General features: G+C 34.5%; 3 protein-coding genes across 4 annotated transcripts; 1 reads left to right on the top strand and 2 right to left on the bottom strand.

Annotated features, from left to right (window-relative positions):
* Positions 1-871: 871 nt before the first annotated feature.
* LOC120278807 (GATA transcription factor 4) lies at positions 872-2,127 on the bottom strand. Its single transcript, XM_039285540.1, has 2 exons — positions 1,704-2,127; positions 872-1,608 (listed from the first exon to the last, which is right to left on the bottom strand). Exons 1-2 carry the CDS (start codon positions 1,995-1,997, stop codon positions 940-942), a joined length of 963 nt encoding a protein of 320 aa, XP_039141474.1. The 5' UTR covers positions 1,998-2,127; the 3' UTR covers positions 872-939.
* A 6,676-nt stretch (positions 2,128-8,803) lies between these two features.
* LOC120279628 (protein NUCLEAR FUSION DEFECTIVE 6, mitochondrial-like) lies at positions 8,804-12,763 on the bottom strand. Of its 2 annotated transcripts, XM_039286555.1 has the most exons (4): positions 12,548-12,763; positions 12,351-12,472; positions 9,455-9,503; positions 8,804-9,154 (listed from the first exon to the last, which is right to left on the bottom strand). In XM_039286555.1, exons 1-3 carry the CDS (start codon positions 12,691-12,693, stop codon positions 9,490-9,492), a joined length of 282 nt encoding a protein of 93 aa, XP_039142489.1. In that variant the 5' UTR covers positions 12,694-12,763; the 3' UTR covers positions 8,804-9,154; positions 9,455-9,489. The 2 variants fall into 2 exon arrangements, with proteins under 2 accessions (XP_039142489.1, XP_039142488.1); XM_039286554.1 differs by lacking the exon at positions 9,455-9,503 and having other exon boundaries at positions 12,548-12,762.
* Positions 12,764-18,976: 6,213 nt separating this feature from the next.
* Positions 18,977-21,992, top strand: LOC120278630 (probable plastid-lipid-associated protein 11, chloroplastic). Its single transcript, XM_039285367.1, has 4 exons — positions 18,977-19,494; positions 19,586-19,651; positions 20,129-20,241; positions 21,450-21,992. The coding sequence occupies exons 1-3, from the start codon at positions 18,977-18,979 to the stop codon at positions 20,226-20,228; spliced, it is 684 nt and encodes a 227-aa protein (XP_039141301.1). The 3' UTR covers positions 20,229-20,241; positions 21,450-21,992.
* Positions 21,993-26,010: the final 4,018 nt, after the last annotated feature.

Here is a 26,010-nt window from a genome sequence, read left to right on the forward strand (position 1 = left end):
GCTTGAGGAAATATTTATAGTATAATACTCTAGTTGGTTCCTCTATTTTTCTCTCTTCCCTTTTTGGTTTCTCTACTCAGAAATGCTACCGATTAGTCTTTCTATTTTTGAAAATGTCTTTCGACTTTTGGTTAAAAAAATCTTTCCTATCGGGTCCTCCATAAGTATTTCGAAACCAGGTCCCTCCATGGAGGACTGAGTAGACATTTCTAAAAAAATAGAGGCTAGTTAGGGAAAGATTTTTTTAACTAAGTGGACACATTTTCAAAAGTAGAGGGATTAGTCGGGAGCATTTCTGAGTAAAGGGACCAAAAATGAAGAGAGAGAAAAGTACATGGACTATTTTGGTGATTATACCAATATTTATTTCTGGATCATTATTTATTTATTTATTTATTTATTTTTTACCAATAATAGATTTTTTATATTTTTAAAAATATTTTTTTATGTTATATATACTAAGTTTTTAGGAAAAAGAGGCAAGCTAGAAATTTTTTCTGATATTTTCGCAAAAATAAGAGTAATTTTTATACTATACATATACTAATTTGGGACCAAATTATACATTTTTATAAATACTTTTTTTTTTATACAATTGGTATTACAAGGCCTCTCCCTCAGTCACAGATAAAATAATTCAGGGACTAAAGCCTAATTTTGAGAATTCAAAGGGGGAAGAAAGTAAAATTCCAAAAGAAAAAGAAAAGGAAAAAAGAAGCCAGAGAGTTGTGTTATCACGTGACAAGAGAATAAGATTCACTTTAATAATCCCGGCAAGATCACGTGCAACTCGTCACCAATTTTAAACCAATGAATTAATAATTGATAGAAAATTGATAACAAAAATCTATATCTATTTTTTCCCAAAAACGAAGATGATTCATCAACAAATCCCAGCCGTCCGATTAACCAAAGACAAAGAGACACACTCCAATGACGTCAGCAGACCTCATAGTCATGAAAGAGAAGCTCCGATCTTGCGGCGGCGAGCTCTTTTTGGCGGCGGAGTTCCAGAACTTTCCGGTGAGAATTTGAATGTTGTGTGAGCACAAAGGTTGGGCTCGCCGCCGGCCGGTACTCCGGCACTAGCCGGCCGGACTTATACCGGACTCCACATGCATTACACAGTGTCTTCGGTCCTAATGGCCCTGTTCTCCACTGCGGTGTTTTCTCCGACGCACAATGCGTGCATCTCCGAACTCCTCCTCCTCCGCCGCCGCCGCTTGCTTCTCCTCCGGCAGCACAACTCTTTCCTTTAGAGTTAATGCTTCCATTATTATTATTATTATTATAATTATTGGTGTCTTTTTTACCTGCATGAGATGGAAGATCGGAAGAGGAAGAAGAGGTGGAGGGGGAAGAGGATTGAGATGCCATTGACCATGAGTTTGCTTTTGATCTTTTGCTCCGTGCTCGGCCCGGTGCCGAGCACGGCTCAATAAGAAGATGTTGTTGCTGCTGCTGCTGTTGATGCTGATAGTGGTGTTGGTGTTGGTTGGGTTGATGTTGTTGGTTGGAAATTGGTGTGTAGATAGAAGAAGGTGGTACATCAGCGAAAGAGTCATCCACAAATCTTGACAACCATTCGAGCTCCGCAGCTTCTTCGCTCTGCATAAAATCCACAAAAACAAATTTATTCTTCCTTACACACTTGTGTATATATATATATATGTATGTGTTTTTTGTGGAAGGTAGATTATTACCGGAATGTAGAGATCGTCGGGGAAGGTGGTGGTGGTGGAAGAAGGAAAAGAGTAGATATTGGAGGAATCAGAAGGATAAGAGGAGGAAGGATCTGGAGGAGGAAGACTATGAGAGTCTGTGGTGGCAGATGATGAAAGGAGAAAATCCTCGTGGTTGTTGGTAAAGTCGAGTAAATCATCGATACGAAGGGTATCGGATGAAGGTAGATCATAAAGGTACGCCGGAGAAGTTGAATGTGATTTGTTAAATGACGGTGCTGATGAAGCGAAACCCATCTCCCAGCCCGGTGACATAGGTGAACAAATAGTGTTAAGTACAAAGAGAAGTGAAGAAGGAGGAAAGAGCAAGACTTGCACAAGTTGTTGAAGTTGTGAATGTCACAATGAAGGAGAGATGAGAAATGATGGAGGAGGAGGTTATAAGAATATGAAAGGGAAATGATAATAATAATAATTGTGACAATAATAATAATAATAATAATAATAATAATAATAATAATAAAGTAGTGTGCAAACTAGACAGCTATAACGTGCCCCATGCATTTCATCCATCCCCTCCCCATCATCATCATCATCATGTCATGAGTTATTATTTTTTTTTTTATGTTTTTTAATTTTTTACTATTTATTGCGGTTACTGGATAATTTAAAAGTTAATTTTAAAGAATGTGATGAGCAATGAGAGGATGACACGTGGTGGATAAGGGGAATACGTGGCAGTGAATGATAGGGTGGAATGGCTGTTGGATAGGTGAGAGAAGAAGAGGGGGGCAGTTACCTGCGGGTGCGGTAATGGTACCGTGCGGGGTACTCTCATGTAGGGACACGTGTTATGTCGGGTTGTATGGGGACCACCTCCTCCGCATCAGTCCCCCGTCATCTTCCTATTTTAACCCCCACTGTTTATTGTTACTTTTTTTTTTCTTGGAATTTTCACAAAGACACCCATGAATTTGATTTTATTTGGGGCAAAATGTCTTGTTTACCAAATGACTCATAAATCAGCGGTAGACCTATTTTTTAAAAGTCTCCAATTCAAAATTTAATAAAAACAGTGATGATAACGGGTTGTTGTTTATGGGTGTGAATTCACAGCTCAAAATATTAATTTCCCAGTTAAAAATATATTGGTTGAATGATCAATTTTTGGTCTGTGCATATGCCATAACTGTTTTGTATTTCGTTAATAAAAAAATAATATTATTTTAATATTTATTTTTACTATGATAAAATTAATTATCTGTCCGTAATATGAAATTTATCCTTTATTTTAATATTTTTGTAAACCATAAATATCTTTGCTTTAAAAATCTGGGACAAAATAAAGAAAACCAAAATAAATGATAAATATTTTCAAAAAAAAATATTCTACATTTAAAACAATTTTCATGCCATGTGATCATAAATAAAAGCCTGATTATTTATCAAATTTTTATATAGATTGCTATAGACAACTATTACATTAAACTTAAGAAAAAAATTTTCAAGTAAAGTGAAAGGTAATTAGGTTAACAAACATATTTTATAAAAAAGAATATATGTAGAATTTTTATGGGGGTGAAAAGAAAACCTCTTCTTTTTCTACACCCTTTAACTTTTGACTTTTTGCTTTTTTTGTTTATAAAAAAAGAGTAATACGTTTATTATAGAGGACCATAATGTAAAAACTGGGTTGTCCAGCTGTTTACAGCTGTCACATCTCAGGTCCACGGAATGGACGGCCGAGATGGAATGGTTGGGGGGGAGGTGAGAGGAGTACGATGGTGACGGAAGTACGTCCGTACAGAATATTCCGATCCTACGTGGCATGCATGAGGGTGGCCCACCGTCGTTGACCAACTGGAAGATGACAGCTGTACTGTTTTTCGGCGGGCTGGAGTACGGCCCAGGACCGAACTTGGGCTCTATTGTGTATATATATAGATATTCCCTTCTTGCTCTGTCTCTCTCTCTCTCTCTCTCTCTGATTATTGTTAATTAATTATTAATTAATTGATTAAAATGGGGCTGTGAAACAAGGAATAGTTCATGAGCATCATTGGCCAACCACTCAATATTCTAATCATTCTAACAACTCAAGAGTTAAAGAAGAAAAAGTCAAAATTATAATTTCTATCTCAATAAAGAATCTTTATTTTGGTTTAAGAAACTTTTAAAAAATGCAAATTAATGAAGTCTTTTACACAGTTAAGGGTCTTTTTACAACCCAATTGAATATATATATGCATACATAATAAAAAACAATAAATGTAATGGTTTTGTCACGCGTCTTAAATGAAATTATTCATTTTGTCTCAAAAAAGAAAAAATATGTTTATTTTGACTGATTTATTTGAGTTGACCCTTTTAATTAATATATGAGCTAAAATAATAAATTATTGTGATAAATCTCTGTAAAAAAAAATAATAAACAACCTATTATCATTTGATTAATCAATATCAATTTTTTTGACTTAATATTTATTATAAAGTAATGATACAAACAAATATTATAAATAAACAATCACTTAATTTATTGGTACTAATCTCTTATGTAAGATGATTATTTAAAAAAAAAAAACCTAAGATTGAACCCCAAAATTCATACAATATGAAAGCACGTATGGTTGTGGAGTGTGCTCCACGCCTGAGTATATCCTTGATTTTTTTAAAAAAAAAATTGGAATATTTTTCACTAATTTATTTAAAAAAACCAACATTATATATATAATAAATAAATAATAAATTAATACTATGAGCTAAAATACAACTAAAATGATAAATAATTCCATGGTCATTATAGCATCTTAGGAACTAGTGAATGGAAGAGGCAAAGGAAGTGGTGTGCAAAAGGGAAGTGGGAAGTGGAATCAAAGGGGTGGAAGTTGGGGGCGGGTGGGCCCTCCATGTGAGAGAGAGAGAGAGAGAGAGGTGCAACTCCCAAAGGGCATCGAATCACGTGACGAGGGTGTGATGGGGATCCCGAGGACCCGCCCGCCACTCTCTTGCACGTGCTCCCTCGTGCTCGCAATTACACCACAGCACGTGAACAGGAGGAGGAACTAGGGATAGCCTTCCACTCCCGCTGGACCATTTTAGTCACTTCTTCGAGTGGAAACTACTCCCGCGAGTGAGATTATCGTATGGTTATTATAGCATGGTGTCGGCTGAGGGATGATTAGCACGTGGGGGTCACTATCGGGTTCGGATCCGTACCTTGTGAGACCCAAACCCGAGTCCGAACCCGCTTGCCGACGACGCGGACCACCCTCACGTGGGTTACGTAATGTGGACTCCATTCAACCCAAAGGCTGCGGAAACACTAGTACACTACTTGTTATTATATAAATATATATATATATTATATACAAATATCTCTTATTATTATTATTATTATTATTATTTTTCTTTCTACTGGGATGCTTTATTGTTTACTATTATTGAACTAGAGGCCTAACAGGGCACAGCATGTGTGAGCACATGTTGATGGTGAGGGTAAACCATGTGGCTCAATGAAGATGGCTCACAGGCTGAGGACCACCCTTCCTCACCCCTATTAACTTAGGTTGATATATAGAATACATCAACCGATGCAGTTAAACATAGTGTAGTAAAAATTAGGTAACTACACTAAGTTTTAATTAGAGTTTATTAGTTTTAAGTTTTGATTTTTTTATAGTTATTGTAGATTTAATAAAAATAAAGTTTAAACGGTTGAAATTTATTGAAATAGTGTGCATAAATTGATTGAACGATTTATATAAAAATATTGTACATCATATCTTTTAATATACACTATTTATAAACATAATAATATTATTTATTGAATAATACATAATCGTTAGATTGAAATCTAATGATTAATATGAACATTCATAAATTCAATCGTAGATGATGGATGATCATATATAAATATAACTTATGTGAGTATATATTGCATGTCTTAGACCAATATACTACAAAGCATTATATATGACGAAGATATTCAGCTTTATGCTTGAATTATTGTGCTCCAAACTAAAAAAATACAAATATGTTGATTATTATGGTAAGTAAAAATACAAATACACTGACTGATTTAAATAAACATCACTAATAGTTACATTAGCTGGATCCTATTACAAGACTATTTTTATGATTAAGGATTAAGACTAGGAGGTAGGACGGACAAAGCATAGACTACGTTCAATCATAAGGGAAACAGAGTAGCTGTCCCCAATCTAATTGTACTACCTAAGGATTATTAATTTATTTAACTTGCAAATATATATTTGCAATGATGATATATTATTTACACTATTTTCAAGTGAAAGTTAGGTTGACTAAGTGTGTTTCACTCGTTGGGTTTAGCGATGGTCAATTGATGGGGTTCATGATTCCCAAGTAATAAATATATCAATGTATATATTTACAAGTCAGAAGAGACTTTTTAACAGCTTAGTTTAATTGTGACATAGAATTTCATGAAGGAACTAAATTTAGTCAACAGGCACTTGGTTTGACCTCATAGGCACACAAGAGTGATATGATTACATTTAGTAGGTGCACTATGCCAGAGAAATTCTCCTAGGAGTTGGGATCTCACATCAAAGTGGGTGAAGGTTGAGGCTTTTAAGGATCCATTAATCACTTTCCTTAAGACAGGAACATAGATAGCATCCCACCACCCCTATTCCGTTCCACCCTAAACAACAGTGATTCTGTGATATATATATATATATATATATATATCTAACACAACCTATAAAATTAGTAGTGTTATGTATTAAATATAAGTCAAATAAGTGATAAAATGTCAAATCAAAACATGAATGAACTAGCAATTTAAACTCTATTAACCGAGTTCCACAATTACCATAACTGTGCAAAATTTTACTGGAAAAAGTATTTCAAACAGCATGATAATTTAAAGTGCAATCAGAGATGTACTGCTAGGATCAGTGAAGGAAGTGAAAGATAGTAACAGAGGACACTGTTGATATTTATGAGCATGGAATGAGTGGCAGAAATAAGAACAAGATATACTATTTGGTATGAGAAAATATATCAGAAATGTCAAAGAGCTTGCTGGGAACAGTGCAAGTAGTAGTGAATGAATTTAAACTGCAGCATGGAATGAGTGGCAGAAAAGAAGAGCAATAGTGAATGAAACAAACCTTCAGCATGGACCATTTCTCAGGGTACAACTAGCTCATATCAAATTAAGGTTCTAATGGAGATACTCTATTAAATATGAGTACTTTATTCCCACAATTCATTCTAACCATTGAATCTAAATTACCGTCATTTAAAACTGAAACAGTTCATTCTAATCATTATGTTCAGTTCACCATTCATTATAACATCTCATGGTCATCAATTAGGAGGTAATACTGTTTGATGTTGATTGAGGAACCACTGACAAGGACATAGGACCTAAGCCTTCTCCTCGTTGTTCATTCACCACAATCCATCACAAAAGGAAAACTCTGCAGCAATTTCCAGTCATTTTCACAAGCAAATAGATAAATGCTTGGTTTATACTGATTCAAAAGTAATCAACTTAATTGCACTAAAGAATTCTTATTAATTTATAGTGCTGAAGACAATCTGCAGCACTACATGCCCCACATTAAATTGTTAGATAGCTCAATTAAGATAGTTAGATTGGTAGGTAGGTATTGAATATTAATGAAGTGTAGTGTATCTTAATCTACATGTACATAACCACTAAATGTCTACAGTACGTCTGGTTGGTATCCTTAACATGACACCTATTTGTCATCTAACCAATCTTGCAAATTAGATATTTCCAATGCCACCTTTGTTTTATATTTGATATGGCTCCATGGTCCTAATGAAATCATAAAAAGGGCATGCATGAGTTCATATATGAAAATGAACCACAAACTACTCTAATGTGTTTGGCATTCCAAGTGTTTAAAAAAATACTTGCAGGATAAAAAAAGAAAAAAAAAAAAGGATGGTTGGCTTCAGTCTGCCACCATACCATCCGCACTTCGCATCCTTTTCGGAAACTAAAAAGGAATGTTGCTTTTGCCTGTCAACACAGCAACAACCATTGACAAAGAAAGAGTGGACATTGGAGCATGGGATGTTAAGAGTCTAATGACTGATATCAGAAATATACGGTATAAATTCGACTCTTTTTCATCTTTTCTGACAGAAAGTTAGGCACATACTGTTTTTGTTGACTAGTGTTTACAAGGCATATTCTATTGTAACAAGAAGGAAAATTCAATGACCAATTATATTATTTATTCAACTAATAAATGAATACTAAAATTGGCATGAGCTTGCTTAATGCTAGCTGTAAAATACAGAAAGAAAAAGTGACAGAAATTCAGGGTATTAAAAGATTGCAGTGAACAATGCAAAACATTCTCAACAGAAGAGTATATTTTTACTAATCAGAAATTAAGAAATTGGTGTTTTGGAGGATTTCGCAGTTTGTTAATGTCGGTTGAATAAAACATCTATCAATTTAGACAATTTCACTATTTCAGAAGTTAGACTTAGTGACAGACGGTCTATGGAAATGAACCCTAGAAGCTCAAAAGAAGGTTTTAGATGATAAAATATGTCAAATATCTAATCAACATCAATCATTAACTATATAACCACAGAGTTGGACATATGCCATCATTTAAGCTCAGGAGTTGAACCAGCTGGTCGTGCTCAGATCTTAACACATGTTGGGGTCCTGTAGGTGTACCATTGCATCAACTCCATAGTGGATTGATCTATGGCTAAGGTCTCAAATAAAATTTGAAAGCATGTTCAACAAGATCTAACCATATTGTGATGGCTCCTGATTGAAATTTTATTTCTATAAATACATAATCACTGAAATGATTATCTCCCGTTCATTAGGGAAAATGACAACAGAGGACAGTCATGGCCCACTATCTCTTATGTCCAGACATATATCTTCGGGGATACAAACCACAATCACCACAAGAGCATTCAAAACCAATGTCCAGAAACAGAAGACAGAGAAAACTTGCTGGACTAATCCAAATTCTAATAGCTGAGGATCTGTTATATGTGTCCACCTACCAGAGAATAGAATCATTTCCAAGGTCATTTTATTCAAGAAGAGGGATAAGAACATGCAGAGATGAGCCGAATTACTTTTATGGATATAAGAAACTAAGAATCCAACATTGTCTTAGACTCTTACAAACAAGAAGAATCAAGTAAACAGTATGAAGAATTATTAATAGAATTGCAGTACACTGAGGGTATGTTGGCAGCACCGTTATAAGAATGTTTTTTCCTTTCCTTTTAAACACTTGGGATTATGCCCAACAAGAGTAGAAGAATCAAAACTAAGACATTGTGAAGGATCAAAATGTATCTGGGGAAAAAGTGTCTTACAAGGCAGCAACATTAGTTGACTAATTAAATTCTCCAAGCCAAAAGCAAAAGTGTTGACATCATTTGTCACCTTGGCACTGATAGACCCATCTCTGCATAAAATGAAAAATTTTTGTTAGCCAAGAAACCAAAAGTATACTTGGATAAAGAAACAGCAAAGTATAAAAAAGAAGAATGTATAGTAAGTCCTATTGCATAATTATTTTGAAACAATTAACATGTCCAAGAAATGTTGAACATGTAGTTCAATAACATATCAGGCAGCGATTGATGTTGCCTAATCATTGCATCACACAATAAACAGTGAATGCAACTTTCCAGGGAAAGATCTCAGTCTGACAGGACAAAGGATAGGCGGCAAAACTGTTACAACAACAAAAACATGGATCTACCTTTGAGAGTATCAAACTGACGAAGCAAAAAATAGTCACGTACCATCATCTGGGAAAAGGAGAATGTTGTTATACAGACATGCTTTATGAAGTTATGGGAAATAACATGTATTTGATTTATGCTACAGGTCTATGTACACACTGATCTACTCTAACAAGGATACCTTTTTTTGTGTTATAAACAGAGGAATTCATCTTGATGTGCTTTAGAAATTCAGCACCTTCTGCCTTAAAACAAACCTATACAACAGATTTTCCCCAACAAAACAACATGCTAAATTTTTTTACTATGTTAGTTTCTCATTACCAGTCAAGCTTGAATATCACAAATGAAGATATAAGAGTATATTTAAAATCATCCAGGAAGCATACACATGGCAAAACATGACAAAGAGGGGATAAAGTTCTACACTTAAGGCAATAGCAAAATATATTTTGGGTTTTGCAAATAGAAGTTCCCAAAAATAAAAAATAAAAAAAAAAAAGACTCAAACAAACAAATAAATAAATAAAACTTTGCGTGCAGGTGCATGTGTGTGTTTCTCCATATGTAATACTAATACATGATGATAGATGCAGGACTACAGTTCGTCATACTAAAAGAGATAGAAAGGGAATTTTACCAGTGGAACTCAAAAATAATGGCTTGCATAAGGACGTTAGACTAACTATGCAAGCCATATGAAGTGCTCACCTTGGCAACATCAACTAGGATGCAAGTATCAGCACAAAAGGGGAGTAATATGAAGCATAATAGAATTCCATACTACAAACCAAGAGCTAAAGAATAAGATCGATGAAAGAATGGACAACTACAACAACATTGTTCACAAGCGCAAAGAAAACATAGACATCTCAAGTGTGTTTGGGCAGTGTTCGAATAAATAAGAATAAATTGGATGAGGGGTTTCGAGGTTTTAATTTGGCATGGAAGGAAAATTTTCCATTTTCTCTCAAGTTGACCTAGGTTTGACTTATAGAAGCATAATAGAATGCCATACTACAAACCAAGAGCTAAAGAATAAGATAGATGAAAGAATGGATAACTACGACAACATTGTTCACAAGCGCAAAGAAAACATAGACATCTCAAGTGTGTTTGGTCAGTGTACGAATAAATAGGAATAAATAGTATTAGGGGTTTTGAGGGTTTAATTTGGCTTGGACGGAAATTTTTCCATTTTCTCTCAAGTTGACCTAGGTTTGACTTATACTAATTAAAATAATATTTTGTACATTAAGTTATAATTTTCCAATTAATGATTGATATTTACAAATTAATAACATTACTAACTATTGTTTTTTCCACATTAATTAAAGATTTTATTTATTTATTTAAATTTTGCAGAAAGCATTATCCAATTTCAATTCCCAGGAATCCCAACCTATTCGATAGTGTTTTTTGGAGATGCTGGAATAACTTGGGATAAAATAATAGAGGTAGGTCATTCTTCCAAATTCCACCTTTAAATTAAAAAAAGAAAAAGAATAAAAAAACCCTCCAATATATCTAGCGCACAAACACATGACAGATTACCAACTTTATCACATTAGCAAACCATTCACACTTAAGGATTCCATCTATGGGAACCATTCAATTGCTGGTTTATCCCTTTGATGCACAATAAAATTCATGTCCTTGCACAAACCAATATTTTAGTAGGTTTTAAGTTTTTAGCACAATTGATAGGATGAGTGAAGTTCTCTCCTGGTAAAAGAATAAACCCAAGAAAATTTGTCCATAAGAATAACGAGAGATTTCCCACATCATTTGTAACACCATGACTATAATCAAGACTCACTAGTATCGAAGTGTAAGGTATTCTCATGAATAAATCTAAGCAATTACATTTCAATCCTTCAGATAGGGTATCATGAGTGATATTTTAACACAACTAAATGTATATTTTTTTTTGTAAACATCCTACCGATCTCCACATTCATATTTGTTTCCATATATCACCTCAATAAATCTAAAAAATTACATTACATAGTCTTTTAGATAGGCTAGCATGAGTAATATTTTAAGCAATTAAATGTATATTTCTCTGTAGCCGTCCTATCAATCTCCACATTCATATTTGTTTTCATACAGATCTAAATTTTCAAGTTCATTATTGTGGTGCAGGGCACTTAGCTGATCACCTACAAATTTTGGTAAACAAAACCTGCTTGTAAAATATTTCAAAAATGATAAAGTGTCCATCCTCATAGGACATATCATCTAAAACTAACTAAAACATGAAAACAGCATGTGGGAATACCATCCAAACCTATAAGATGTTCCTCATCGAACACTAACTGCCACTAAGGGAGCAAATTGCATAGATATTATATTTAAGATGGACCAGATAACCGCAACAGGTCACAAGTTTTGATAATCGCAATTGGCAATGAGGAATTCTTCATTACAAAAGTTGACTCCAACTCTTGGCACTCATAAGAGAGGCTAAATTAATGCTTACAAACTAATCTTTCTCACATTAGATTTGTGATAGTGATTAGGCAAAAAGAACAAAGCTAAGTTTCAGTGCACAATGTCCTAAGGCATATACCATAAGCAAATAAACATCCCAGTGAGACTTATGAGATACTCCATCAAAAGCAACCTAGTTTAGTGGATGATGTCTTTGTGTTTTCCAATCAAAAGAGTGTCACCTCCTCAATCTCTCCTAAATCCCTTTCTAAATGGCTAATTTATAATCAAATCAACAACTTAAACACAAAACATAGTCCTCAATCCTCAATGAGACAAATGAGTCCGTGATCTTCCAACATGGAACACATCTACCTGAATGGAAAACCATGAACTAAGAGCAAGGAGAAGGAAACCGAGGCTACTCACAGAGGAAAACAAACAAGACCTAGAGTCCGGGATAGGTGCGGCAGAGGGTACCCTGTAAGAGATCTCGGCAGCCCCGGGACGCCGTGCTCAGCCGGGAAGTCAGCCTCGCCGCAGCCACAGCGCTGTGCAACGGAATCATGGAGCCACTACAGCACCCCAGCTCCACCGGAGACCTTCAACAATGACAAACACCATCTCAAATATAGAACAAGCCGCCAAAAAAAGGGAAAAATCACCAAAAATATCACCTGGATAGCAGATGCGACCGTCGGTTCGTCGGAGAGAGGATGGAGGATGGCCGCGCAGCCGGCGCCGGCGACATGGTCTTGGAGATGAAGGCTCTGAGAGGGGAGATAGAAGCTCGGGTCATGGATCGGATGGAGGGGGACGCCATTGGAGGGAAAGAGGGAGCTTTGGGCGCTACTCGAATTAGGGTTTATAAAGCGCTTGAAGTTTGAACTATCTAAAGAAGTCCAAAACTAATTCGTAGTCCTTATTCTTATTTTGTTTATTAAAAACTCCCTGAAATTATTTTAATTGTAATTCAGGCCTCGCAAAGAAAAATTCAATAAATTTTTTATTTAATAGAAATTAGAGGATATATTTTGAAATTTTCAGCTGTATTTCTATTTTGTGAGTTTTTTTTTCACTGTTTTCTTTTTCCCAACAAAAGAAAATTTAGACTTTTAACAATTTTACAATTAAATTTTTATTATAATAATTTTTTTAATGATATGATTGAAAGATTAAAATTTATTAACTACATTCAAGCATTCATCTTGGTCTCTAAATTATACAAAATTTATTTATTTCGTAGGTTAGTCTTTTTGTTCGAAGCACCAATTAATTGATCATTTAGAGCATTTTATTGTTTTTTATTGTTTATTTATTTTGTATTTTTTTTATCTATGGTGGATTTTATATATTTTTTTAACTTTTCTTGCAATATTGCACTTGTATTGGTCTATTAATTTTAATAAAGTGTGATTTATCTTGGAAAGGAATGGGTTTGTGTTTAGCATTTATGTTTAATGGTTGGTGAAGTTTGGTATGGGTATTCATGTTTTTTTGTGGTAGTATAATGTTTACAATGTATTGCATTGGTGTTTGTTGTTGTTTTATGTTTATATGGTTTTCTTTTAATTCCTAATTCCATTAGGAATTTATTATTAAAATAAATAATAATAATAAGATATTTTAAAAAAATAAAAATGAATAAAAGAGGGAGGGAAAAAGAGGGAGTTTGAAGTTTTAAAAAAGAAATTTAAATTCAAAAAAAAAAAGAAGAAGAAGAAGAAGTGATAAGAATTGGAAAAAAAAAAATTTTGAATTTAAATTTTTAAAAATTCTCACGTGATTGAAGATTTTATGGGGGTGTTGAGGATTTTTGGAGGAACAGATGCTTAAAAAAAAAGAAAGAGAATATATATATATATATATATTTAAAGATATATAAGCATATATATATTTTTATTTGAAATTTCAAAATATATGAACAATAATAAAAAAAGAAGGAAATTCAAAATAATAATAATAATAATAAATATATAAAAAAAGATTATGGATAGGGATATGAAATTTTGAATTCAAAACTTTTTTTTTAAAAAAAAAAATATCTCCCGAGAGTTGGAGATTCTTCGGAGTGTTGAGGATTTTTGGGACAAAAAAAGGAACAAAAGAAGACTGAGAGGGGGATAGAAAAAAAAAGGAAGAAAAAAAAGTTGAGAGATGGAACAAGAGGAGACGGAGAAGGGGACGAAGAGAAGAAAAGAAAATAAACAGAGAAGGAGAAAAGAAGGGAGAAGACAAGAGGTCGGAGAAGGTTCGCCAAGAGGTATTACATTTCTCCTTAAAAATAAATATATGGAAAAAATACAATAATAATCAACATTATTTTGATGAGTGTGATGCATTCATACTTTCACATGCACCGGGTCCCGCCTTTTGATGATGCTTTTGGGAAATTGAGTGCATGTCATGTATATTCCATGGCATGATGCTTCTCTCATGGATTAAAAAGTGAATAATGCAATGGGTCCCACATGCCCATGATTTTCCTTTCAAAACTAATGCATGTATGTACGTTGATGTTCTTCATAATTTAAATGCATGTACATGCTGCTCTCTCTCATTCATGCTCTCTCTCTCTAAAAAAAAAAGAATATACATAATTTGTCCATGCATGTAAAGAGAAACACATGCACATGTATTACCATGAATTTTTATGCATTTAAAGAGAAACGAAGCATGCGCATGTACGTGTATTAGCATTCATTTCTTCTCTCTCTCGTTCATACTCTCTCTTTCTCTCTCTAAAAAATATATATATATAATTATTTTCATGCATTTAAAGAGAAGCACATGCATGCTCTTTTCTCTCCAGTGCTCTTTCTCTCTCCTTCTTTCTCTATTTCTTTATTTCCCTCGCCGGAGACATGGGCGGATCTCACAGCCGCGAGAGCCTCGGTCTCTCTGATTCTGAATCCAAGTCCGAATTCGAAGAAGTAATAGAAGAAGCATTGCAATCAGGTTCAGGTGTCTACGCATCCAGGTCCGAAACCTAAACCCACTCCTCTGTCGATGACATGGATGTTGAGGAGATCTTGAGAAGACGCCCAATGTTGTGGCCGTTGAGCAAGATCTGTTGGAAGAGCTTGAGGAAGAAGCTGCTGGTGGTGGGATTCAGAGCCTTGATTTTGGAGCGCTTGATAATAGCTGCTTCGTTGGTGATTCAAAGATGAATCAATTGAGGACAGCCGATTCAAGCATGGGAGATTTTCGATGACCGATTCTCTTGAAGCTTCGTCGGCGGTTGAGGATGTCAAATGATGAGGATGAGGTGTTATGATCAGTTAGCAACCCCTCCGATAGTTCTGATTCTGTCCATAGAACTGGTTGGAGTTTGCAGATGCGTGGATTGTGATTAAGTCGAAGGAGGTCTCTTTCCATGCTATAGGTAATGCATGTATTTTTAGCATGCAGGGGAGAGAAAGAGAAGGTTAGCCATTACATTGTGCTGAGTGTGTGATAATGATGGATTTGTTTGCTTGAACTTCATATAGCTTGGCCCGTGCAGATATCTTATTTGTGTTTTCGATGGTGTGGATAGTGTGGGTGAGAATGGGAGTATCATGATCCAACAGTTTGACCACTTAGTTTGATACAAAGGAAGACTAATCATCAATTTAATAGCAAATAATGTTGATCGACTTTTGTTGATTATTCGAGTTACTAGCAATGAACTTGGCAGCTCAAGAAAGATGCTTTCCCTCTCATTATTTGATCTTTTTGTGTCATGCGACCGCTGATGCTGCCGCTAGAATTTTTGTGGGAATATAAGTATGCCTGAAAAAAAAAAGAGAATGAGAAAAAAAAATGAAAGATGGGTAAAAAAAAAAGAGAGTGAAAAAATGAAGGGAAAAATGAAAGGATGAGTAAAAAAAAAATGAAGGATAAAAAATATATGAAGGAGTGAAAAAGAAGGTAGAAGAAAGATGGAAAAAAATGAAAAGAAGGATGAGTTAAAAAGAGAGAAGAAAAAAATATGGAAAAAAATGAAGGGTGAATTTTAAAAGAGAGAGAAGGAAAAAAATATGGAAAAAAATGGAAGGGTGAGTTGAAAAAAAGAGGAGAAAGGAAAAATATGGGAAAAATGAAAAGGATGGGTTTAAAAAAATGAGGAAAAAAAGTAAAGGATGAATTTGAGTGGGGGTATTTTTGGTAATTTTTGTAAGGCCTCCTATATAAAAAAATCTTATGAAATTTCTCTTATTCCACCATGAAGCCTTTAGCTTATCTTGCAGTAACGAGAATTTCTATGAAATTTCTCTCATTCCACCTCGAAGCTTTGGCTTTTCTTGGGGTAACGAGAAATTTTTCATGATTTCTCTCATTCCACCTCAAGCTTTTGCTTTCTTGGGAGTAACTAGAAATTGTTTCATGATTTCTCTCATTCCACCTCAAGCCTTGGGCTTTTATCGGGAGTAACGAGAAATTTTTCATGATTTCTCTCATTCCACCTCAAGCTTTTGGCTTTCTTGGGAGTAACGAGAAATTTTTTCATGATTTCTCTAATTCCACCTCAAGTCTCGACTTTCCGGGGTAATCGAGAATTTTCTCATGAAATTTCTCTCATTCCACCCTCAAGCTTTGGCTTTTCTTGGGAATCAGAAATTTTTTTCATAATTTCTCAATTCCACCTCAAGTCTCGACTCTGCGAACGAGAATTTCTATGAAATTTCTCTCATTCCACCTCGCTTTGGCTCTTTGAACGAGAAATTTTTTTCATAATTTCTCTAATTCCACCCTCAAGTCTCGACTTCCTTGGGGTAACTAGAATTTCTATGAAATTTCTCTCATTCCACCTCAAGCTTTGCTTTTCTTGGGGTAACGAGAAATTTTTTTCATAATTTCTCTAATTCCACCTCAAGCTTCGACTTTTCGGGATAACTAAGAATTTTCATAAATTTCTCTCATTCCACCCTGAAGCCTTTGGCTTTATCTTGGGGTAACGAGAAATTTTTCATGATTTCTCTAATTCCACCTTGAAGTCTTGACTTCCTTGGGGTAACAAGAAATTTTCTATAAATTTCTCTCATTCCACCTTGAAGTCTCGACTTTCTTGGGGTAATGAGAAATTTTTTTCTCTAAGTCCACCTTGAAGTCTTCACACTCTTGGGGTAAAGAGAAATTTTTCATAAAAAAAATCAAACTCTCTCTTCAAACTCACTTTGAGGTCTTTTGACACTCATTGGAGTAAAAAAAAAGTGAAATGAAAAGAAGGATAAAAAATTCCTTGAAGTAAAAAAGAGAAAAAAATGAAAAGTTCACAAAAAAATATCTCTCATCAACACTCTCAAAAAACTCAAAAAGAGAAGAGTTGACAAAGATTTCTGAAGCTCACTTGGAGGTCTTTTTCGACACCCTGTTGGAGTGAAAAGAGGTGCAATGAAAAAAATACAAAAACAATCTTTTCTTGAAATGAAAGGAAGAGTAAAAAAGTGAAAATTTCATAGAGAGAAAAAATGATGATGAATAAAAAAATGAATGAAAATTTTCACAAAAAGAAGAAAAATGTTTCTCGTCAACACTCATTGAAAAAGTTGAGTTGACAAAGATTTTCCTAAGCCCAGTATGAGGTCTCTTTAAAAAAAAATGAGTTTGAGGTCCATTTTAAAATCAAGTCAAAATTATCAAGTTAATGACCTAACCATGTTAAAGGTCATGACTAAAAAAAAAGAAAAAAAATCAAATCAAATGGTCAAGGCTCAAAAGCATTGAAGAGCTAAGACCTAAATGCATCATGTAAACGACAAATGCAACTCTGAAGTTTCAAGGCACCAAGAAGCCAAAGACTTGAGGAGTTTCACAAGTCCAGGAGCTGGAGATTTTACAAGCGCAAAGAGTCAAAGTCTTCAGCGATAAAAGAAGCAAAAGTGGCCAAGTAGGCAACTCGTAAATGCAGAGTGGTCGCAGCTTGGACTAAGCTATGTTTCAAGACACAAACCCACATAAAAAAATCGATGAAAGCTACATCCATAAAGCTAAAAGGATCTTCTAACACACTTTCAGTATAGGAGCTAAGAGCGCCAGCTAAAAAATAAATTTTGAAGAGCATGATAGAAATAACTCTTTCTAAAAAATCTCTTGTTAAGCTCTCTTAGTGAATAGCTCTTTTCTTTTGTATTCTTGTCTATGATCATGTATTCGCATGCATCTTTGAAATTAAATATAAAAAAAAAATTATCATGTTTACTCAGTTACTTCTCATTCACACTTGTTTCTTAATCGGAGGTTCCCATGATATTGTCTGGGGTAATTAATATTAGGGGCTTGCCCCTAATAAGAGTCATGAACCCATAATCATCTGAAATATAAAAAATAAATAAATTTTGATTTGTGATCCATGCTTTTCACCCGGTTAATCCCTAATTAAAGGCCAGGTGGAAAGAAAGGAGCCCACATTTGCATAAATAAAATTTCACTCTTTGCTTTGAGAAAAAAATAGTGTGATTTATCTATTTTATTAAAAAAATATTTTTATCCTTCTAAACAGATTGATGATGAGGCAATTTTCTAATTCAATAAATAATTTTAGTTCTTAATTGAGCTAAAATGTCAATAAAATATATATATTTGTACAGTTAAATATATTATATTTATGTAATGCAGAGGTTTAATTTTTTCACGGATCACTTAACTATTATTTTATTTTATTTTGCTAATCGAACTTCAATTTGCATTAAAATGGTGACTCATCTTCTACTTTATTTCACTGGCGAATCACTTGATTGATTTGGAAACCATATAGCTTACGTGGCACCTATAAAATTTGTGTCACTTTCCTATGACACATCAACTGTTCTGCTTAAACTGTATATTTTGAAGATTTTTAGGCTGCTACATCAGTTATTTGGTTCCCAAAATAATCGGGTCATTACCTAATGAAATAAAATTGAAAATAGTGAGCAATTTGATGTAAATTGAAGTTAGGTTATCAAAATAAAATAATATCACAATTAAATTAAATGACTTGTGAAAAAATTAACCCCTATTCAAGGACTAAAATAAGATATAGCTCTATACCAAGGACCAATTATGAATTACAGTCAAATATAAAACCAGTTGATAATCCCGCCCCTTCAGCACTAGAACCACATCCACTCTCCCGCCCCACAATGATCGTCTCCTCCGTCCTCCTCGCACCTCCTTCCCCCTTTCTCCGAAACCCTAACCCTAACCCTAACCCTAACCCTAGCTCCCCAATCCCTCCCAAACCCCACCGCCTCCCCAGACCCCCATCCTCTCAATCCCCCTCCTCCACCGCCCCCCTCCTCCCCAAATCCCTACTGCTATCTCTGATCTCCGACCAAGACCGCGGGATCAAGACCCAATCCAACCCTTCCAAGCGCGCCGAGATCATCCAGGCTATCGAAGACCTCGCCGTCCTCAGCGCCGGCACCATCACCACCGGCCCTGCCCTCTCCGCAACCTGGCGGATGCTGTGGACCACCGAGAAGGAGCAGCTCTTCATCATCAAGAATGCCGGCCTTTTTGGAACCGCCGCCGGGGACGTTCTCCAGGTCATCGATGTCGGCAATGGTGTCTTGAATAATGTCATCACGTTCCCGCCTGATGGGGTTTTCTTTGTTCGGTCCTCCATTGATCCTGCGCCCCCTCAGAGAGTGAACTTTAAGTGATGATTTATTGATTTGGAAATTTTAGAATCTGGTTTCTTGTTTTTGGAGGTTGTATGTAACTTGTTGGATTTCTTCGTTTTTGATTAGATTCACCAGTGCTGTTCTGCGGGGAAGTAATTGGGAGATCCCATTGCCACCGTTCGGGCAAGGATGGTGAGTTTGTTTCTTTTTGCCATTCAATGATTTCTATTCAATTTCTATTTCAAATGATGTAAATTAAATTTATTTAATGGAATTTTATCTTATACTCATGTTGAAGGACAAACTACGAATTCAAATTAATGTTCTTCTTCTTCCTTGTGATTTTCAATAACATGAATTTGCTGGGAGTTATGCTGTAGAATTTGGAATGTTTCTCAATCAAAACAAGACCTATGATCTGTGATGGAGTTTTTGATTACTTTCATTTATGTGTTTTTTGTTACATCAATTTTGTCGAATTTTGTTTTCTTCTTGTGGCTTATTGTTCATACCAAATTCATTTTCACATATTCTATGCAGATTGAAAATTATATATATTTTTTTGTCTTCCACTATGATGTACATGTACCTGCTTTTCTCATATTCTCTGAGTGTTAAAAGCTTTTTCCCAGCTATTTTGCTAAAATGTGATTGATATGTTATGTCAAGGTTTGAGTCAGTATACATGGATGATGAGATTCGAGTTGCTAAAGACATTAGAGGTGACTATTTGGTTGTAGATCGTGCTCCTTATAGTTGGAAAGAATGAAATATTGGATGAGGTAATCTACTTATCTACCTTATTTTTTTCTCTGTTCACTCTTTGAGGTTATGTTTTGCACAAACTAAAGTTTTCTATTGACCAAAATGATAGTCTTCTCATATTTATTGCTCTGCATATGTTGACTATACGGATTTGTTTATCTGGGTTATGTGTTTCTCGAGCTACAATTATATGTCAAACATCAGATTGTCAGTCAAACAACAATGAATTTACCTGTTGTAGCATGAGTAAAATTTCCATTTTCACTAACCTTTGGTTTATCACTAGACTATTGCTCAAGTTAGATGATCTTTTCCTTGCTGGTCGTTGCCATATCTAGGTATCTCCTGGCAAAAGTGAGAAAAGTTAGCATGGTGATGCTACATATAAGACAGTGCAATTTAGAAGTTTCTACAGATTTGGGTTTTAATGTCAACATATGATTAAGCTGCTACATATATGGATAAAAACTTGAAACATGCTCCAAACTCACATGATTAGATACCTCTGAAATGGGATCTAAGAACTATTGAAAAATAAATAAATAAATAAATAACTGGGCTGAACTAGAGGAAAAACTATAACTATTAAACAAACTCACATGATCGGATACCTTTAAAATGGGTCCAATCATAAGAATTATTGAAAATTAAAAAAACAACCAGGATGAACTAGAGGAAAAACTAGAAATATTCACCAGACATACATGACCAAATACATCTCAAATGGGCTCAATCATTTGTAAAAATTATTGAAAATTGGGAACTATGTAATTAGCACCTGAGGCAACTGTTATGTTAGTGATGGAAATGTGGGTAAAGACTAGCTCGGAACAAGACTATATACTAAACAATTATTGAATATGCTGCTTGTGATTCTAATGATTAAAAATATATCTCACCAAGTAATTTGCAAACAGGTATACAACTCACCATTTAGACACTAAGAAATGGGTAGCTCCTCAAGCCTAGTTGCCAAGCTTTGAATAACATGTTCTATTTGAGACTGTGTGATGCGTTGCTTCTTATAGATGGCTGTAAATATGGTTCCAATATTCAATTAGCTATTTGGTTGCCCATCGCTATTTAGCCTTGGTTGAATCTTTATTGGATTTTGATGGTAATGTTACTAATGTATTTCTTCTTAGTCTGTTTGCTTGCAATCATAAGGAAGTTGCTGAGTTTTTTGGTTGATTTATGTTATACAAATGTCCAATCTATGTATCAGATGAGGTGGCTTGGTAGGATGGGTGTGGCATTTCATGCTCAGTTGCTTCAGTTATGTACTCCTCATTTCTCATTGTGCTGATGCATGTTGATGCTTGATGTGTTTGAGATTATAGTGAAAACTTGAATAAAATAATCTGATGACAGGATTGGCATTGTGAGCTTGATGTAGACTTGCAACAGTTGCAGTGCATAAATATGCTTGGATCTGCCAGAATTCTTGAAATTTCCATCGGAGATCTTTCAGACAACTGTACATTGTCTTGTATCAACCTTAGAAACCAAGCGGAAGCCTTGTATGCAGTAATTAGTTCAGTAGCAGTCAGGTCATTGTTGAGGTAAATGAATACATAAGCTTTTATTGTTCATTGATGTCGTCATGGTTCCTCACTTCTGAAAGAGATGTTCCATATGTTAGAAGTGGAGGATATTCTGTTAAGTTTTCAACCTGTCTTCCAAATCTAGTTGTGTAGTATTGTAAATCAGTTGTTCAAGAGATTCTTCTGCAATCAATACAATGATCTGGGGCTTTAGATTTTAATCACTTGAATGATCCTGAGTTTGAGACTGTTTATGACTTAGATAAGTTACATTCTCATATTTTACAGCTGATTTATTATATTACAAGATGTTCACATTTATTTAAGGCACAACAGGAAGAACACAGATGCCATTTGGAGATGGTATGTGTTATTTGGGGTCTAATCTAGACAACATTATCTTTGGCGTTTTGATTGTGACATGAGGTTCTTAGTTAGCTTACTCATGAATCAAGCTTTAAAAACTTCTAGTTCCTATGACTTAGGTGCGTAGGATGCAAAGAAAAGTGATATGCGGATAAAACATGCAAATTTTTGTCACGTGAATTTTAACTCAAAGTCGATGCCTTTGGAATAAACTAGCATACCAGAACATCTACCTGTACCACCCAAGTAGCACACAATTGTTCGTTTGAAAGTCTAGGATTGATGATTTAAATCCAAAGATTGCTACAATTAATGAATTGTGTCCTTATTATTGTTTGTCTGCAGAGTATAACGTAAGACATGGACGTACCATTACCGATATGAACTTTTTTTTGACATGGATGAAAAACTGGATATTGTGTATTTTCTTGGTACTTAATTGTCATTGCTAGTTATTGTAATTTCTTGCCGAATGCACGCTGTATTTGCAACAGATAATTGCCAGAAGAATGACAAGACTCAACATTCGAGCTTGAGACAGAAATTTAAACCTGAAGCCTTACTCAAGGTATGTACAGTGGATTAACACATGGTTAGTGCCTGTGATGTTGAAGCTCAATATAATCTTGTGAACCTGTTATGCTTTTTTTTTAACCTTAGGTAGATCGCTTTGAAGGTTTTACCTAACATATTACCCATGAGTACGATCACTTTTGAACCCAAATGCAATCACTCCAACGTTTTGTATTTATAGTGTAGGTATGAAAATTTTCAAGTGCAATTACACTGACACCTTGAGATTGCAGGGCATTTTGGCCTTAGAGGTCTACTATTATCTACCTTCAACGGAACTTAAAAGTTTAAAGCCCAGACAAGAGGAGCATTGTGTAGTACACATATGTTGGGTATCATTTTTGAGCTAAGAATAAAATACAAGACACCAAAAGTTGAAGCAAATTCTTGTGCCATATTAGGATTAAAATAGAAAGAAAATATTTCATGAATCAATCTCCATTAGTGCAGTACATGAAAGAGGGCTGAAAACCACATGAATCTGGCAGTGAACCACAATGTTCAGCCATTGAAGGTTGTGGGGACTAAAAAGAAAGAGATTCAGTTCCCACTTTGCAAATAGTGGACTACATGTGCTTCTTTGCAGGTGCAATCCAGTGGAAAGTGTGATTTTTTGTTGTACCCGGCTTAGCGAAAAAGAGGGGCTGCCATAAACACAACAAAAGGCATATCTGCACGAAGATCCAAAGAGAAAAATAATACACTGGTTACATAATATGTTTTCTAACATGATCATATCAGAAATAATATCTCTTGTTTTATTGCAGGACTTGGTGACTAGTTGATTCATAGTATAATTTATTGTTTTATAGGTCAGAAAACTTTTATTCTTCCATCGCCTTAAAGAATTTGAAATTACATATATTTCTTCTGGGATTTTTTTGTCTATATATATATATATAATGTGGAAACTTTATATAAAAGATTGAATATTTGTGCCCCTTATCCCAGGACTGGTAGCAGTGATGACAAGGCCTGTATGGGAGACAGTTGTGTGATACACTGAGCCTGGTCCAAACTCCCAATGACTGGCTTAAAAACAGGTTCGTCACACCCACCCTTTCCACTTGTCCGCTCACCTGGCTTTAGTGTCTTTTTGTTTGCCTATGCACATTCTGTTTTTTTACCAGCATTATTTTCCTTTGTCTCGCTTTCCAGTCTTCATCTTTGATATATATGAACTAACATGGCATTAAATAACTAAGATTTAAATTGATAAAAGAATAATATTTGTATACTTAAATTTATATATACTATTTTTATAGTACCGCGGGTGCAAAGTTTTGAATCTGTGTTTATTCATCCACTGCTAAGGTACTTATCACTAGACTATGCTAATATTGGCATGTGAGGAAAAATTAGATAATTTTTAAGAATCATCAGTGTTATAAAATAAATAGACCTAGAAGTTCACGGGTTGTAAGATCAGTATTTATGTTTTATGCTTATTTTTATTCCTATCATTTGTTAGCTATAAGTGTATATATATATACACACATAGGATGCAAGCATGCTGCCTGACATGCTAGAAACAAGAGGCTTATAGGTCCTACTGGATAAGCATTAAAAAGACTTCTAAGAATAACAATATGGTTATGAACATGATCATTAATAATGATAGAATTAAAAATGGCTTTGTCTAGCTGCCTGTGGATGAAATGACAATCCACTCACATAGGATGAGAACAAGCAACCTTTCCTCCCGTTCCTAGGGTTTCCTCCGTCACCACTTGTCGCTTGTTGTCCATACTCTGTCTCTTCTTTGTCTTCTATAAATGGTGTCTACACAAACACATCTTGGGATAAAGTGCCAAATTGTGATTATATTAGTTGACACCACATTAATAACATGACACAGAGATTAGAGGACTTCGTATTTTATATAATTATAATTTACTTTAATTGTTTTGACTTTGTTGAAATAAAAAAACTTGTATGTTATAATATGGTTGATTTGTTTATGACATATATAATTTGAATTTATCAACTAATTCAGTACTTGATAATATTATTTATAAATATGTGCAATTCAAGATATTAAAATTATCTCAAGTTTATGCTTATAAAACATTATCTCAAACTAAAGTTTATTGTTAAACAAACTCATTTACATATAGTGCTTTAGCATGTGCAAATTATATGGTAATTTTGAGTGTTTGAATAGAATTCTTCCCACGGAAATGACTTTGATAAGAACAGAAAGAAATCATCTTAAATAGAATAGAAAAATATGCTTATAATAATTTAAACTTTTTAATAAAAAATAATATATATATATATATATATATATATTGTCTATTTTCGTTTGTCTTTTTCCTTGAGTGTATGCATGTTTCAAACAACAAGATAGTGGAGAAACTTAGACGAGGGCTGATTTTTTTTTTTCTTCTGTCATTTGTGAAAATTTGGAAAATGAAATTCTTACAATTTTTTTTTAAACCTCATTTTATTTCATCGCAAAAAGTTTCAAATTAATAATTATTTATAACTTTTTATTTCATAACATCTCAGCGTGCCGGGCCCCTCCCACTTCATATATTTTCTTCTTTTTTTTTTCCCTTATATATGTATAATAAAGACCTTTCTCTGTCTTGTTTTCACTGTGTTTGCTCTTTTTCTATGTATATATAAAACAGTCGCTTTCGTTTCTCTTGTTTTCACTGGTTTATGTTTGTTGGTTTCCCATGTTTGGTCAAACGGAATAAGAAAAGGTTGGAAGACCGTCCATTTGTACTCTTTAATAATATATGCACTCCACCACAAAACACACACACACACACACACAGAGTCACGAGCAAGCATCCATGGATGCAAACCCACCATTTAGAAAGAAATCAATATATGTGGACGTATTGGAGTAAATGACTCCACCCGCACCAACTCCCCCTTTCCTCTCCTTCAATGCACCTCCCTGACCAAGTCTTTCCCCATTAAACTAGGTTGTGGTAGAAGCCATCTCCATTCATGTCTCACCTCTTATCACTAACCTTCTACATTCTTCTCTTGCAAATCTACATGTATCTTTCTTAAAGTGTGTGCAATTCACTGCATGCCTATAATGAAAATAGGCACAATTGATCTATTATATAAGTGCACTAAAACTTCTCAACCATACGTGGAAATGTCTGCAATATTTGAAGTGCCTTTTGGTCCCCAACTTTGTGCTAACTTGATGTCCATGTAAATGTTGATCATATGATAATAATTCTGTTATTTAATATTAAATTAATAGTTTTTTTTTCTTTGATAAATGAGTGATTTTTCTGTATGATGTTACTATAAATTATGATATGTTATGAACTT

This window comes from Dioscorea cayenensis, chromosome 16 (genome assembly GCF_009730915.1).
Source record: "Dioscorea cayenensis subsp. rotundata cultivar TDr96_F1 chromosome 16, TDr96_F1_v2_PseudoChromosome.rev07_lg8_w22 25.fasta, whole genome shotgun sequence".
NCBI lineage: Eukaryota > Viridiplantae > Streptophyta > Magnoliopsida > Dioscoreales > Dioscoreaceae > Dioscorea > Dioscorea cayenensis.